We start from the raw sequence: 16,102 nt of genomic DNA on the forward strand, positions 1-16,102 counted from the left end.
TTTTGGCTTTTTGGGATCCTGTAATTTAGGAAGCAGAGGACCCAAAAGAGAGTGGGAGGCCCGGTGCCCTGGCGCAAGCCTGACATGCCAGCACGTTGGGAGGCTGAGGCAAAATCGCTTGAACTCAGGAGTTGGAGACCGGCCTGGGCAACATGTCGAAGCCCTCCCCTCAACCACCACCCCCAAAAAACAAACCAAACGAAAGCAAATTAGCCAGGCGTGGTGGTGCACGCCTGTAGTCCCACCTACGTGGGAGGCTTGGGCGGGGGGATTGCTTGAGCCTGCAAGTTCGAGGCTGCAGTGACCTATGATCGCACCACTCCCCTCCAGCCTGGGCAACGTAGCGAGATCTTGTCTCAAACAAAGCAAAAACGGAATGGGGGTTCAAGACAGAAATTATTGTTTTTGTTTGTTTCTTTGTTTTTGAGACGGGTCTCGCTCTTGTCGCCCAGGCTGGAATGCAGTGGTGCGATCTTGGCTCACTGTAACCTTCGCCTCCAGGGTTCAAGCGATTCTCCTGCCTCAGCCTCCTGAGTAGCTGGGATTATAGACACCCGCCACCACGCCGGGCTAATTTTTGTACTTTTAGTAGAGACGGGGTTTTGCCATGTTGGCCAGGTTGGTCTCGAACGCCTGACCTCAGGTGATCCGCCCATTTTGGCCTCCCAAAGTGGTGGGATTACAGGCGTGAGCCATCGAGCCAGGCCCAGAAATTATATTTCAATCTTTTTAATGCTCCAGTCAGCTTCCTGGTGCTAACCACATTGCTAGGAAAAGCTAAACTGTATTCGACGACTAGTGTTCTGAGAAAGCGCCGAAAACTTTCTTTTCCGAATCCTTTGCAGAGTTGGGGGGGGGGGGCAAGAGAGGGGACATCTTTTCTTTCATAATCACCTGGAACTTAAAGGTGCTTGGCTCCATTTTCCAGCAGTCCTTGATCGATCTCTGCTCTTTCGTAAAGAAGGACCTGGGGCGAGGAAGAAGGCGCTGAAACACTTTTGAGTCTCTCCAGGGAACTGCAGCAGCCTCTAAACTTTTGCTTACACGCCCCCAATGGTGGCCATTGGACTCCGCTTCCCGGCAAGCCTCTGCAGACTGGCCTTACAAAAGGTCAGGTCTGGACTATTCCCCAGCATGCTTGGAACTCTTAGGCGATCCCGCCCCCTCAGTCAATGGGAAGGATGCCTGGAACTCCATTTCCCAGAACACACCAGGGCTCTCTGTGGCAACTGCTCTGAAGCTTTGGTGTTGACTACACTTCCCGGCAGGTACTGCGGCCTAGCGTACCTGGGAAGGGGAGCGTGAAACCTACTCCATTTCCTCGCCCATCTCCGGAACTGCAGTAGCCACTTGGGGCTTAGAAACCACCTGGGACTCCATTTCCCGGCGTGCTCTAAAAAAAAAAAATCTCTTTACACCTGCAATGCGGTGAGGGCGTGGCGACGACTCCATTTCCCGGCTTGCTTCACGGCCGGAGATCCGTAGGTTCGCGCGCGCCGAGTCAATTTCCCAGAGCGCACAGGGCTCTGGGACGCATACACAGCCAATAGACTGCGTGAGTGGACTCCGTTTCCCAGCGGCATCAGGCTCTCTGCTTCCCAAAGTCCTTCAGGGCTCCCTGTCGTTCAGTCGGCTGACAGATTACCCTGGACTCCATTTCCCGATTTACAGCGCGACCCGTCATTCCCGTGGTACTCTGAGGCTTTTGTGGACTTCATTTCCCGGCGTGCCACGCGGCTATCGGTGCGGACCGAGGGCGGTGACGGCGGCGCGGACGACAGCCGGACTGCATCTCCCGGCGTGCCCCGCGGCGGGCGCTGGGCCGGAGCCGGAGCCCAAGCCCGAGCGGCGCGGCCTGGAAGAGGCCAGAGCCCGGGGGAGGCGGCGGCAGCAGCGGCGGCTGGGGCAGCCCGGGCAGCCCGAGCCCCGCGGCCTGGGCCTGCGCTCGGCGCCATGAGCGGCGGCGGGCCTTCGGGAGGCGGCCCTGGGGGCTCGGGCAGGGCGCGGACCAGCTCGTTTGCGGAGCCAGGCGGCGGAGGCGGAGGCGGCGGCGGCGGCCCAGGAGGCTCGGCCTCCGGCCCAGGCGGCACCGGCGGCGGGAAGACGTCTGTCGGGGCCATGGGTGGGGGCGTCGGGGCCTCGAGCTCCGGGGGTGGACCCGGCGGCAGCGGCGGAGGAGGCAGCGGAGGCCCCGGCGCAGGCACTAGCTTCCCGCCGCCCGGGGTGAAGCTGGGCCGTGAGTACTAGCGGCGCCCGTGTAGGATGGTGATCAGGGTTTCTAAAGCTCCTCAGACATCCGTCAGGTTCTTTCATATGCCTAGATAGGAGCTCGAGGTCACTGTGCCTCCCTAAACCGAGGATCTGAGCCGTCTCCCTCCCAGAAAAAGGGGTCTTGGGGTTACCATCTCTTGGATATCAGAATTACTCTTGGATCAGAATTATTAACACGTAAAGAAACGAGTTACAAGTCCCTGTTCTTATTGAGGTCTTGGGTCCTTAAGCCTTAGGAACAGGTATCTTACTTTGCTATTCATTAGAAAACTGGATCAGAGGTCACACTCGCTTGCAAATGGGGAGCTAGAGTTATTGTCTCCTAAGAGAAGAAAAATAAGACCATACTCTGAAAAAGAGGGATCTGCATTCGCTGTCCTTCAGAAGATGGAGATTTGGAGTGAATATCACTTAAAAGCAGGGCTTTGAGGTTACTGTGTTGTGTCCCCAAAGAATAGGGCCAGGGCTTTCCAAACCTGGTACTCAGATCATCTTCCCTATTAAAATCAAGACCTAGCATCATTACCCACCCTAAATATGTTGAGCTGTACCCCAATGGTGAGAATTAATAGGTACTGCTTCTTGGATATAAAGACATTGGGAGTCAGCATATCCTTCAAACCAAGTCCATAGTCCATGTTTTAAAATACATGGCTTGGTGTGTCTTCTTTAACAAAAATGGAATGGAGCAGGGTAGGTCACAGTTTCCTATAGAATATGGATCTAAGGTTATACTTTAATATGTTCTAGGGTATGGTGTCATTGGCTCTGTAAAAAAAATAGTGATGTAGGGTTATCTTCCTCTGAAAGAACATGTCTCTAGCCCCTCAAAATGGATTTGGTGGCCGGGTGTGGTGGCTCACGCCTGTTATCTCAGCACTTTGGGAGGCCAAGGCGGACGGATCACCTGAGGTCAGGAGTTCAAGACCAGCCTGGCCAATATGGTGAAACTCCGTCTCTACTAAAAATACAAAAATAAGCCGGGCGTGGTGGCAGGCGCCTGTAATCCCAGCTACTTGGGAGGCTGAGGCAGATGAATTGCTTGAACCCAGGGCGCAGAAGTTGCAGTGATCTGAGATCGAACCATTGCATTCCTGCCTGGGCAACAAGAGCAAAACTCTGTCTCAAAACAATAAATAAATAAAATAAAGGGATTTAGTTCATCAGTTATTCAAAGACCCCTAAGAATGGCACCAAGTTTGCTACCATCTGAATAATGGGAATTGAGAATTGTAGCTTTCCTTCAAAGGACTGAGGCTGGACTAGCCCCTTGATAATAGAAGTGAGGGTCATCATTCTCATAATCTGGTGCTTGTCCATTAGGGACCCACATACAGGGAGGAGTCTGGGGCTCTGGACCACACAGATGAGGGCAAGTCAGTGTTTTTTCTAATCTCAAAGTACCAAAAAGTGAGGGTCAAGGCACAGGTACGTATACCAGGAGAGGACATTCATTTGTGTCACCAAGAACCAGTGAAGTTAACAGCTCTACAGGGGAGGACTTAGAGGTCAGTATTCTCTAGGCTGTGAGAAAGACTAGTGCTTTCCTAAAGTAGGAGTAACTCAGGGTTACTGTTCCCTGGACGAGGTTGGGTCAAGCTTTCTCCTAAGGGCAGAAGATCAGAGTGGATGGAGTCAACATCTGGTGTCTCCCAGTACCAAGATGGAGCAGTGATCTGTTGCTTCCTAGAAGTAGAAATTTGGGATTGACAACCCTTGAAGCAGAGAGGTTTAGGTATCAATATCATCCCATGTGAAGGAGAGGGAGGATTTAAGGTTCCCAGAAAGGAAGAGGGGGAAAAAGTCACTGGGAATGGCCAGCATCCACCTCTCCTCAAAGAGGAGGAAGGGACAAACAGGGCCCCAACAAGCTTCCTGCAGAGATCTCCCTTCCTCCCACAGCCCCAGGATGGGGTGATGCACAGACAGGATGGGTCAGTGGATCTTGTATCCCCTTTGTTCCCCAGGTGACAGTGGGAAGGTGACCACAGTGGTAGCCACTCTAGGCCAAGGCCCAGAGCGCTCCCAAGAGGTGGCTTACACAGACATCAAAGTGATTGGCAATGGCTCATTTGGGGTCGTGTACCAGGCGCGGCTGGCAGAGACCAGGGAACTGGTCGCCATCAAGAAAGTTCTCCAGGACAAGAGGTTCAAGGTAGCTTGGGCGGGATGGGGATGGGGAGGTTTGGGAACGGGCACAACTGGTGGGAGAACCCTAGCCAGACAGCTGAAGGCTTGGGTTTCAGAGCCATGGTCCAGAAGAGAAAGGCGGAAAAGAGGAAATGAGACCTGTGGAAGACGGGAAATGTGGATCCCAAGAGAGCCCAGAGCTCACTCTTACTGGGCATTTGCTCAGTGTAAAGGCTTTATAGGCAGGTTCTTGTCTAATTTATATAAAGATTCTCTGAGAGTAGGTACTATTGTTATACCCATTGTAAGTATAAGATAACCTTCAGCAGGAAAACTGAAACTCAGATAAGAGAATTGCCTGAGGTCATAGCCCAGTCAAGGCTACAACCTGGTTTCCAAGCCCTCTACCTTAACCTTTTGGTTACACTTTTTCCCAGAGGAAAAAGGCACCTGGCAGGGCTAGGCGGGTGGTTCTGAGGGTCACTTTCTGCCCAGGTGTCTGTCCGGTGCAGGATGAAATGGGAGTGCCCTGTGGGCTAGCAGAGGCCCAGGGAAGTAGGAGGAGATGGAGGAAGTGGAAATTGAGGAATAATTGGTGTTTAAGGGTCTGGCATTTGGAGCTTAGGCTATCTGGATGTGGGAGAACTGAGCCTAGACTGGAAGGGAACCAGATCAGGGCCTGGGTCTTGGCAGGGAGGGCTCTTGGGCAGGAGGAGCTCCAGGGTGTCAGAATTTGATTGGAGTTGGGTTCTAGAAGTGAGAGGGATATAGGGGCAGGGAGTTCTTAGGCCCCCCAAAGGAATAGAGAATGGGCAAGAATGTTGAGACTTCCTTCTGGGAAGAGGTGGCGGCGTGGAGTCTGGGACTCAGGATCCTAGCTAGAGTTCAAAGACCCAGATGATTCCAGGGGACCAGGGTCAGCTGGATGGCCATCACCTGTCTCTTGCTGCCTGTGGCAGGCAGGGTGGCAAGCCTCATGTGCCCACACCTGATTTTTTTTTCTTTTTTGAGATGGAGTCTCTGTTGCCCAGGTTGGAGTGCAATGACACGATCTCAGGTCACTGCAGCTTCTGCTTCCTGGGTTAAAGTGATTCTCATGCCTCACCCACCTGAGTAGCTGGGATTACAGGTGTAGGTCACCACACCCAGCTAATTTTTTTGTTTTTTTGTTTTTTTGTTTTTTTGAGACGGAGTTTCGCTCGTTACCCAGGCTGGAGTGCGATGGCGCGATCTCGGCTCACTGCAACCTCTGCCTCCTGGGTTCAGGCAATTCTCCTGCCTCAGCCTCCTGAGTAGCTGGGATTACAGGCACGCGCCACCATGCCCAGCTAATTTTTTGTATTTTTAGTAGAGACGGGGTTTCACCATGTTGACCTGGATGGTCTCGATCTCTTGATCTCGTGATCCACCCGCCTCAGCCTCCCAAAGTGCTGGGATTACAGGCTTGAGCCACTGCGCCCGGCCATTTTTTTGTATTTTTATTAGAGACAAGGTTTTGCCACGTTGGCCAGGCTGGTCTCAAACTCCTGACCCCAAGTGATCCACCCCGTCGACCTCCCAAAGTGCTGGGATTGCAGGCATGAGCCACCGTGCCTGGTCCTGACTTTTCAAGACAGATGAAAAACTGGATTTAGACGTGAAATTCTTTTTTTGAGATGGAGTTTCACTCTTATTGTCCAGGCTGAAGTGCAGTGGTGCGATTTCAGCTCACTGCAACCTCTGCCTCCCAGTTTCAAGCGATTTTCCTGCCTCAGCCTCCTGAGTAGCTGGGATTACAAGCGTGCACCATCACGCCTGGCTAATTTTGTATTTTTAGTAGAGATGGAATTTCTCCATGCTGGTCAGGGTGGTCTCAAACTCCTGACCTGAGATGATCTGCCCACCTCAGCCTTCCAACTGGGTTTATAGGTGTGAGCCACTGTACCAGGCCTCATTTTTTTTTTTTTTTTTAAAGACAGAGTCTTGCTCTGTCGCCCGGGTTTGAGTGCAGTGGTGTTATCTCGGCTCACTGCAACCTCTGCCTCCTGGGTTCAAGCCATTCTCATGCCTCAGCCACCTGAGTAGCTGGAATTACAGGTGTGTGCCACCATGCCCAGCTAATTCCTTTGTATTTTTAGTAGAGATGGGGTTTTGCCATGTTGACCAGGATGGTCTTGAACTCCTGGCCTCAAGTGATCCCCCTGCCTTGGCCTCCCAAAATGGGGGGATTACAAGTGTGAGCCACCATGCCCAGCTGTTTTTTTTTTTTTTCTTTTTCTTTTTCTTTTTAAAGCTGGGTGTGTGTGCTTGCGCCTGTAATCCTTAAATTATGAGAGGTCAGGGCCGGGCGCGGTGGCTCAAGCCTATAATCCCAGCACTTTGGGAGGCTGAGGCGGGTGGATCACAAGGTCAAGAGATCGAGACCATCTTGGTCAACAAGGTGAAACCCCGTCTCTACTAAAAATACAAAAAATTAGCTGGGCATGGTGGCTCATGCCTGTAATCCCAGCTACTCAGGAGGCTGAGACAGGAGAATTGCCTGAACCCAGGAGGCGGAGGTTGCGGTGAGCCGAGATCGTGCCATTGCACTCCAGCCTGGGTAACAAGAGCGAAACTCCATCTCAAAAAAAAAAAAAAAAAAAAAAAAATTATGAGAGGTCAAAGCAGGAGGATTGCTTGATGCTAGGAGTTCAAAACCAATCTGGCTAACATAGCCAGCTTTTTTTTTTTTAAGATGCCCAGGTTGGAGTACAATGGTGTGATCTTAGTTCACTGCAACCTACACCTCCCGAGTTCAAGTGATTGTCTTGCCTCAGCCTCCAAGTAGCTGGGATTACAGGTGCGCGCCATCATGCCTGGCTAATTTTGTATTTTTAGTAGAGACAGGGTTTCTTTATGTTGGTCAGGCTGGTCTCAAACTCCTGACCTCAGGTGATCTGCCCGCCTCAGCCTCCCAAAGTGCTCGGATTATAGGCATGAGCCACTGTGCCTGGCCCCAGACAGGTTCTTTTTTTTTGAGACGGAGTTTCGCTCGTTACCGAGGCTGGAGTGCGATGGCGCGATCTCGGCTCACTGCAACCTCCGCCTTCTGGGTTCAGGCAATTCTCCTCCCTCAGCCTCCTGAGTAGCTGGTATTACAGGCACGCGCCACCATGCCCAGCTAATTTTTTGTATTTTTAGTAGAGACAGGGTTTCACCATGTTGACCAGGATGGTCTCGATCTCTTGACCTCATGATCCACCCGCCACGGCCTCCCAAAATGCTGGGATTTCAGGCTTGAGCCACTGCGCCCTGCCGGGTTCTTTTTTTAAATAAATAAAGAGGCTGAGGCAGGAGAATCGCTTGAACCTGGGAGGTGGAGGTTGCGGTGCGCCACTGCACTCTATCCTGGTGACAGAGCGAAACTGCATCTCAAAAAAAAAATAAATTTTATATTATCCTTTTTCTTTTGGAGAAAAAAAATCAGAAGAAAGGTGTCATTTGATTTTTACATGTCAGCAATAAATTGAATTTTTTTAAAAAGTGGGCTAAGGCCGGGCGCGGTGGCTCCCAGCACTTTGGGAGGCCGAGACAGGTGGATCACGAGGTTGAGAGATCGAGACCATCCTGGTCAACAAGGTGAAACCCCGTCTCTACTAAAAATACAAAAAATCAGCCAGGCATGGTGGTGCATGCCTGTAATCCCAGCTACTCAGGAGGCTGAGGCAGGAGAATTGCCTGAACCCAGGAGGCGGAGGTTGCGGTGAGCCGAGATCGCACCATTGCACTCCAGCCTGGGTAACAAGAGCGAAACTCCGTCTCAAAAAAAAAAAAAAAAAAAAAGTGGGCTGAAGAAAACACTTCTGTGGCCTGCGTTTAACCCATAGGCCTCCAGCTCATGTGGGAAGGGAACAGGCTGGAGAGAAGGAATTGAGGGATACTCCGGGGGACCTTGGAGCTGGGACACAGGAAGTAGTTGCCTGGCTCTGTTGTGGGGAGTGAGTGAGTAGAGAGGGGGAGCAGAGAGTTTGTCATATTCTGAGACTCTCTTCCTTTACCCTCAAGAACCGAGAGCTGCAGATCATGCGTAAGCTGGACCACTGCAATATTGTGAGGCTGAGATACTTTTTCTACTCCAGTGGGGAGAAGGTGAGACCTCAGGATGGTGGTGGGGTGCTCTACCTCTACTCTAGCCATTTTCCTGCCTGTCTGCCTTTCCCATGAGTGCCAGTCCCTCCCCCACTGCTCCCCGCACATCTTCCTTCCCCCTTCCTCACTCTTCTGACAGTGCCTCACAGCTCTCCTTTGTTCCCCGCAGAAAGACGAGCTTTACCTAAATCTGGTGCTGGAATATGTGCCCGAGACAGTATACCGGGTGGCCCGTCACTTCACCAAGGCCAAGTTGACCATCCCTATCCTTTATGTCAAGGTAGGCCAGCAGGCAGGCTGCTGGGACCCAGGCCCATAAAGCCAGGGGCTCTGGAGCCTCCCACCTTTTATGAGACCCCTCATCTGTATAGTTTATGTTGGCCTTTGGAGGCCCTGTGTTCCCTGCTGTTGTTCTCATAACCCCCAGAGATGGAGCTCGCCTAATACAGAGGAGGGCCAAGGCAGGCAAGGCCTGACTGAATCAGGAAGGCAGACTGACCCAGGGCTCCGGAGGCTGCCAGGCACTTGCTCAGGTCCATATGGGGAGTCCAGTGGCACCAGAGATGTTGGGGTTAGCTCAGGATAAGGGACTGGTGGGGACTAGGAATGCACAGGGACAGCTGCTGAGGCCAGAGTCCGGGCCTTCAGAGCCTTGGTCGGGAGTAGGTGGGAAAGAGTTAGGGGTGGAGGAAGGTTAGCATCCACAGAGCCAGGAACTGATCTCTGTCCATCGTCTGTGCAGGCTCATTCCCCAGTGCCTGGCACTGTGCCCTGGGTGTTACAGACCTTCAGGAGGTGTTTGAATGAATGAATGAATGAATGCAGCCCAGGGATGATTTGGCGAACAGAGGCTGGAGCAGCCTGCTGCATTGGAAGCGGGTGGGTGGATTTGTTTGCTGGAGGTCACTTGGGGCCCAGCTGCTGCTCCTGCTGGCTTTACGTACCCTAGCCTGGGTGAGCCGACGTGGGCCAGTGATTGTGGCTGTTGGACCTCACCTCCTTGGAGGTGAGCCCCTCTGGTTTGGGGAATCTGTCCTGTGACTGCCTGCAAAGGGACGAGTGCTGAGCAATTCCAGAGGCACTGTTAACTGAGACCCAGCCCTTGCCCTTGAAGAGCTCTCAGTTTGGTACAGTAGACAGGCATCGTCACAGAAAATTAAATGAACTATTGCTGCCATACCAGAAGGAGCACAGGGAATTCTGGAAATGGAGGAGGCACCCAGCCTGGTTTGTGGGTGAGAAGGATCACAGAAGGCTTCCTGGAGGAGACTGACCAGGGCAAGGAAGGGGCATCTTTGGCTGAGGGGGACTGGAATAAAGGAAAGGGGGTGTAGGAAGCAGTCCTGTTATTAGGAGCCGCGGCCTGGTCTGTCTAGGCCCTGGGGGATGAAGCAGTGACTGAAACTCCAAATCCTGCTCTCATTCCCCTTCTGTTCTAGTCAGTGGGAGGGAGAATGGCAGGAAAATGGAGCTGGAGAGGGGGCAGGCTCGGGTGGTTTTGATTGTTGGATTAAGGAGCCAGTGGTTTTGGTGAGGGGGAAGCTGAGTGCCTGGCTCCCTAGCCTGTTTTACGATAACCTCCTGACATAGCTTTTTTATTCATCAGGCTTCTGCCAAGGGTTGTGATGAAAGCAATGGTTCTCAGAGTGTGGTCCGGAGACCAGCATCAGTGCTGGAGAGCTTGTTGCAAATGGCTCATCCAGAACTCACTGACAGAAACTCTGAGAGTGGGGCCCAACAGGCTGTTTTTTGGTTTGTTTCTTTTTTAGACGGGGTCTCACTCTGTTGCCCAGGCTGGAGTGCAGTGGCTCGATCTTGGCTGACTGCAATCTCTGCCTCCCGAGTTGAAGTGATTCTACCTCAGCCTCTCAAGTAGCTGGGATTTCAAGCGTGTGCCACCACGCCCGGCTAATTTTTGTATTTTTAGTAGATACGGGGTTTCACCACGTTGGCCAAGCTGGTCTTGGACTGCTGACCTCTACTAATCCACCTCTCTTGGTTTGGGATTACAGGCATGAGCCACCGCCCCTGGCCAGCAGCCCCCGTTTTAACAAGTCCTCTAAGTAATTGTGGTGCACACTAAGATAACCAAGGGTTTCAAACAGGGGTTTCCCCGAAGCTGTGAGGGCAGCAGGGAGAGTGGGCCTGGAAGGGCTCTTCAGGCCACACTGGTGGGGTAGTGGCACTGTGTGGGGAGAGCTGGGCTGAAGTTCTGCTGTCCTGTGCCTGCCCCAGGTGTACATGTACCAGCTCTTCCGCAGCTTGGCCTACATCCACTCCCAGGGTGTGTGTCACCGTGACATCAAGCCCCAGAACCTGCTGGTGGACCCTGATACTGCTGTCCTCAAGCTCTGCGATTTTGGCAGGTGGGCCTGGGGCATGTTGGGTGGCGGAAGAGACTGGGGAGGATTCCAGTTCTTGCCTCGTGCTTACTCCTGCCTCTCTCTTCCCACAGTGCAAAGCAGTTGGTCCGAGGGGAGCCCAACGTCTCCTACATCTGTTCTCGCTACTACCGGGCCCCAGAGCTCATCTTTGGAGCCACTGATTACACCTCGTCCATTGGTCAGAGCTATGGGAGGGTGGCGGGGGGTAGTGACAATCTTGGAAGCTTTGGAGTTTTTTTTGTTTTTTTGTTTTTTTTTTTGAGACAGAGTCTCACTCTGTTGCCCAGTCCGGAGTACAATGGTGCAGTCTTGGCTCACTGTAACCTCTGCCTTCTGAGTTCAAGCAATTCTCCTGCCTCAGCCTCTCAAGTAGCTGGGATTACAGTCACCCGCCACCATGCCCGGCTAAATTTTTGTATTTTTAGTAGAAACAGGGTTTCCCTATGTTAGCCAGGCTGGTTTTGAATTCTTGACCTCATGATCCACCTGTCTCGATCTCCCAAAGTGCTGAGATTACAAGTGTGAGCCACCGTGCCCCGCCCTATTTTGTAGTTCTCTGTGTGCTCTATGCCGGGCTTGCTGATAAAAGCTTAAGTCCTCACAAACTTAGGAGGCTGATGCTGTCAGATGCTTGTTTCACAGATGAGCAACCTAAGGCTTAGAGCTGTGAGGCTGCCTGCCAGCAGTGGCACCGCTGGGACTGGGCAGGGCTGGGATTTGAAAGCTGACCTGACTCCAGAGTCCATACCAGTTCTGGAACCTCCCTGCCAACCCTCTGTTCTGAGCTAGGGGGAAGGGCTGCTGGAGACCTTGGGGGGATCGGGAAGCAAGGCTTTGCCACCATGAAGGTACAGCTTGCTCCCAGGGCCTCTGTGTCCTTCCCTGTTTGTGGGGACGACTGCCATTTTTCATGCATGAGGGGAAGGCTGAAATGAGGGAATGAGCAAGAAAGAGTTTGAAAGGGAACATTCTGTAGCAGCGTGAGGAACTGTGTAGTCCTTAGGTATGAACTCATGTTGTGGGGGGTCAAGGTACAAGCAGGGAGGGGTGAAACTGCCAGGTTGTAGCTCCTCTCATGGGAAGGATAGAAGTTGGAACAAGAGGAAGGCAGTCCAAGATTTAAGGCTGTACCTTCCTGAGGCCCAAAGAACACGGGTGCCTGTTGGCAGGTTTGGGCCTAGTTTGGTCTGTCATCTAAGGCTAGCCACAGAGAAAGAGCTCATTGGGGTCCTTAGCAGAGAAAGGCACTGAGGGCTGGAAACACATCTAGACTAGAGAGTGCAGCAAAGGCTTGCAGACCTTTAGGGTCAAGGTCAGGCCCATGTTTCTATGTTTCACGTGACCTGGGGTCAGGTACTTTGTCTTTGAGAAAACGGGGCTCCTTACATTCAGGATGGCCATGAAGAATAGAAGTACTGGGAGGTTGGTGGCCCTACTCGCCTAGCCCTGACGCTCCCCCCATTTCCCCTCAGATGTTTGGTCAGCTGGCTGTGTACTGGCGGAGCTCCTCCTGGGCCAGCCCATCTTCCCTGGGGACAGTGGGGTGGACCAGCTGGTGGAGATCATCAAGGTGAGGGGTGGGGCTGGGGTAGGCAGGGGGTGGGGCTGAGGGGTGGGGCCCTTGTCTCAGACCCCTCTGTCTTTTTACAGGTGCTGGGAACACCAACCCGGGAACAAATCCGAGAGATGAACCCCAACTACACGGAGTTCAAGTTCCCTCAGATTAAAGCTCACCCCTGGACAAAGGTGGGGCAGGGCTCAGGGCTTAGGGCAGCATGGCTGAGAGCCACTCCCCCTTGGAGGTCAAGTGTTCTGTGGACCTGGCCTCATAATCATGGCTTAGGAGGATTTGAAGAGTTGTCCAGGGATCAGTAACTTCCATGCAATTTCAAAGTTTATGGCATCTTAAAAGTCGAGAACTCACAAGTAAATTCAAGATTCTAATTATGGAGGGGAAAAAGCTCACAGCAGGGCTCATACAGTCCGGACCTGGGCTGGCTGCTCACCCGATACAAACTGACCTCTCCTTAGTGGTTGGGCCTCAGTTTCTCCATTTGGAAGTTGGGGGTGTGGAAAGTAGCCAGTCATACTTGCCACAGGCACTGTGGCAGTGAGATAACAGTAGTATGCTAGTGACCAGGGCATCTCACCCTCATGACCCCTGCATCCATTCCCCAGGTGTTTAAATCTCGAACGCCGCCGGAGGCCATCGCGCTTTGCTCCAGCCTGCTAGAGTACACCCCGTCCTCAAGGCTCTCCCCACTAGAGGCCTGCGCCCACAGCTTCTTTGATGAACTACGATGTCTGGGAACCCAGCTCCCCAACAACCGCCCACTTCCCCCTCTCTTCAACTTCAGTGCTGGTGGTGAGGGCATAGCCTGGGATCTGGGGAGCAGGGCGGGGGCAGTCAAAGATTGTGAAGAGCTTGGTGTTGAAGCAGGAGTGGGGAGCTAAGGGTAGGGTACAAGGCAGGCGGGGGCTCAGGAAAGATGACTCCCGCATTCAGGGGTAATCGAACCTGTTTCAGTTATGCTCTACTGTGATCTGCCGCGTGCTAGGCTTTTTCTAGTTTTTCACTGAGAGAGGCCTGTGGCTGAAAGTGTCCACAAACAACTGGCCTTGCCAATAGCTGGGTTCCCATTTGGTGCCCATCATAACCCTGCTGTAGGCTACCTTGACTGGCATGTCAATTGCTGTTTCTAGAACTCTCCATCCAACCGTCTCTCAACGCCATTCTCATCCCTCCTCACTTGAGGTCCCCAGCGGGCACTACCACCCTCACCCAGTCCTCACAAGGTAATTGGGGGCCATCTGCTGGGGGTTAAAGCATATCTCCGCCTGGGGAGTGCGAGGCTGTTCTCAGTCCTGGGTTTCCTGAATGTATTTTTAAATTGTTGAAATCTTGATGGCATGCAAAGCACATCTTAAAGCAGGCGTCCCCAAACTTTTTACACAGGGGGCCAATTCACTGTCCCTCAGACCGTTGGAGGGCCGCCACATACTGTGCTCCTCTCACTGACCACCAGTGAAAGAGGTGCCCCTTCCTGAAGTGCAGCGGGGGGCTGGATAAATGGCCTCAGTGGGCCGCAGTTTGGGGACGCCTGTCTTAAAGCATGTGAATGACCACCTTTAAAGGGCATTCTTGTGCACACTTGTGTTTAAATGCCAGTGGGAAAGCCAGAGAAATCATGTTTGGCCTGAACAAACAGAACATTGAATTTGTTGCCCAGGTGTTTTTTTTTGTTTTTTTTTTGAGGTAAGAGTTTCACAACTGTTGCCCAGGCTGGAGTGTAGTAGCTAGATATCTGCTAACTGCAATCTCTGCCTCCTGGGCTCAGGTGATTTCCCTGCCCCAGCTTCCGAGTAGCTGTAATTACAGGTGCACGCCAACACGCCTGGCTAATTTTTGTAACTTTAGTAGAGATGAGGTTTCACCATGTTGGCCAGACTGGTCTTGAACTCCTGACCTTAGGTGATCCTCCCACCTTAGCCTCCCAAAGTGCTGGGATTACAGGTGTGAGCCACCGCTCCTGGCCATGTTGCCCAGGTTTAAAAATAGGAGCCATTTTATGTAAAAATTCAGATTTCCTGTTTCTCTCGGAGAAGAAAAAAATCAGATTGAGTAGCAATAGGCCCACCTATCCTCCCGACAGTAGACAGTGGGTGCTGGGTTCCAGCTTTCCCCCCCACCCCTTTTTTTTGAGATGGAGTCCAGCCTCGGCTAGAGCGCAGTGGCACAGTCTTGGCTCACTGCAACTTCCTCTTCCTGGGCTCAAGTGATTCTCCTGCCTCAGCCTCTTGAGGAGCTGGTATTACAGGTGCACACCACCCTGCCCAGCTAATTTTTAAATTTTTTTTTTTTTTTTTTTTTTTTTTTTGAGACAGAGTTTTGCTCTTGTTACCCAGGCTGGAGTGCAATGGCGCGATCTCGGCTCACCGCAACCTCCGCCTCCTGGGTTCAGGCAATTCTCCTGCCTCAGCCTCCTGAGTAGCTGGGATTACAGGCACACGCCACCATGCCCAGCTAATTTTTTGTGTTTTTAGTAGAGACGGGGTTTCACCATGTTGACCAGGTTGGTCTCGATCTCTCGACCTCGTGATCCACCCGCCTCGGCCTCCCAAAGTGCTGGGATTACAGGCTTGAGCCACCGCGCCCGGCAAATTTTTAAATTTTTAATAAGAGATGGGGTTTCGCCATGTTGGCCAGGCTGGTCTCGAACTCCTGTCCTCAAGTCTCCCAAAGTGCTGGGATTACAGGTGTGAGCCACAGTTCCTGACCCAGCTGTCCCCTTATATGGAGCCTGGCACTCTTGGTGTGTGACTCAGTTACCATCCTGGCCCTTTAAAGGCACTTGGAGTTTGCAACCCTTGACCTAAAGTGACAGCTTTAAACTTTTAATGCAGCATCTATAACAAGAGAATTCCTATTCTTGGGTTGGGGGAAGGGGTGTCTGAAAGGCAAAGGCTAATTCTCTGCTCCTTCCCTCCCTCCCTCCAGCTTTAACTGAGACTTCAACCAGCTCAGACTGGCAGTCCACCGACGCCACACCTACCCTCACTAACTCGTCCTGAGAGCCCCACCAACCACCCTTCCACTTCCATCTGGGAGCCCCAAGAGGGGCTGGGAAGGGGGGCCATAGCCCATTAAGCTCCTGCCCTGGCTGGGCCCCTAGACTAGAGGGCAGAGGTAAATGAGTCCCTGTCCCCACCTCCAGTCCCTCCCTCACCAGCCTTACTCCTGTGGTGGGCTTTTTAAGAGGATTTTAACTGGTTGTGGGGAGGGAAAGAAGGACAGGGTGTTGGGGGGATGAGGACCTCCTATCCCCTTGGCCCCCTCCCCTCCCCCAGGTCTCCATCTCCTCCAAACCCCCTCCCCTCCTGTTTCCCTTGTAAATAGAACCAGCCCAGCCCCTGTCTCCTTTCCTTCCCTGGCCCCCGGGTGTAAATAGATTGTTATAATTTTTTTCTTAAAGAAAACGTCGATTCGCACCGTCCAACCTGGCCCTGCCCCCTCCTACAGCTGTAACTCCCCTCCTGTTCTCTGCCCCCAAGGTCTTCTCCCTCCTCACCCCACCCTGGAGGGCCAGGGGAGTGGAGAGAGTTCCTGATGTCTTAGTTTCCACAGTAAGGTTTGCCTGTGTACAGACCTCCATTCAATAAATTATTGGCATGAAAACTTGCTTTCTGTCTGGCTGCCTGTTTCCACTGAG

General features: G+C 52.5%; 1 protein-coding gene across 1 annotated transcript; it reads left to right on the forward strand.

The window, feature by feature from the left end:
- Positions 1–1,747: 1,747 nt before the first annotated feature.
- On the forward strand, positions 1,748–16,073 carry GSK3A (glycogen synthase kinase 3 alpha). The gene is made up of 11 exons (XM_039466137.2): positions 1,748–2,236; positions 4,239–4,426; positions 8,425–8,508; positions 8,678–8,788; positions 10,744–10,874; positions 10,964–11,070; positions 12,365–12,462; positions 12,543–12,638; positions 13,071–13,257; positions 13,596–13,688; positions 15,391–16,073. Exons 1-11 carry the CDS (start codon positions 1,954–1,956, stop codon positions 15,462–15,464), a joined length of 1,452 nt encoding a protein of 483 aa, XP_039322071.1. The 5' UTR covers positions 1,748–1,953; the 3' UTR covers positions 15,465–16,073.
- Positions 16,074–16,102: the final 29 nt, after the last annotated feature.

This window comes from Saimiri boliviensis, chromosome 14 (genome assembly GCF_048565385.1).
Source record: "Saimiri boliviensis isolate mSaiBol1 chromosome 14, mSaiBol1.pri, whole genome shotgun sequence".
Lineage (NCBI taxonomy): Eukaryota > Metazoa > Chordata > Mammalia > Primates > Cebidae > Saimiri > Saimiri boliviensis.

Bases quoted from the DNA above. Each gene is read 5' to 3' on its own strand.
- GSK3A (XM_039466137.2), top strand. From the start codon at position 1,954: ATGAGCGGCGGCGGGCCTTCGGGAGGCGGCCCTGGGGGCTCGGGCAGG. The intron at 4,427-8,424 runs GTAGCTTGGGCG...TTTACCCTCAAG, and splicing joins TCCAGGACAAGAGGTTCAAG to AACCGAGAGCTGCAGATCAT. The intron at 12,639-13,070 runs GTGGGGCAGGGC...TCCATTCCCCAG, and splicing joins AAGCTCACCCCTGGACAAAG to GTGTTTAAATCTCGAACGCC.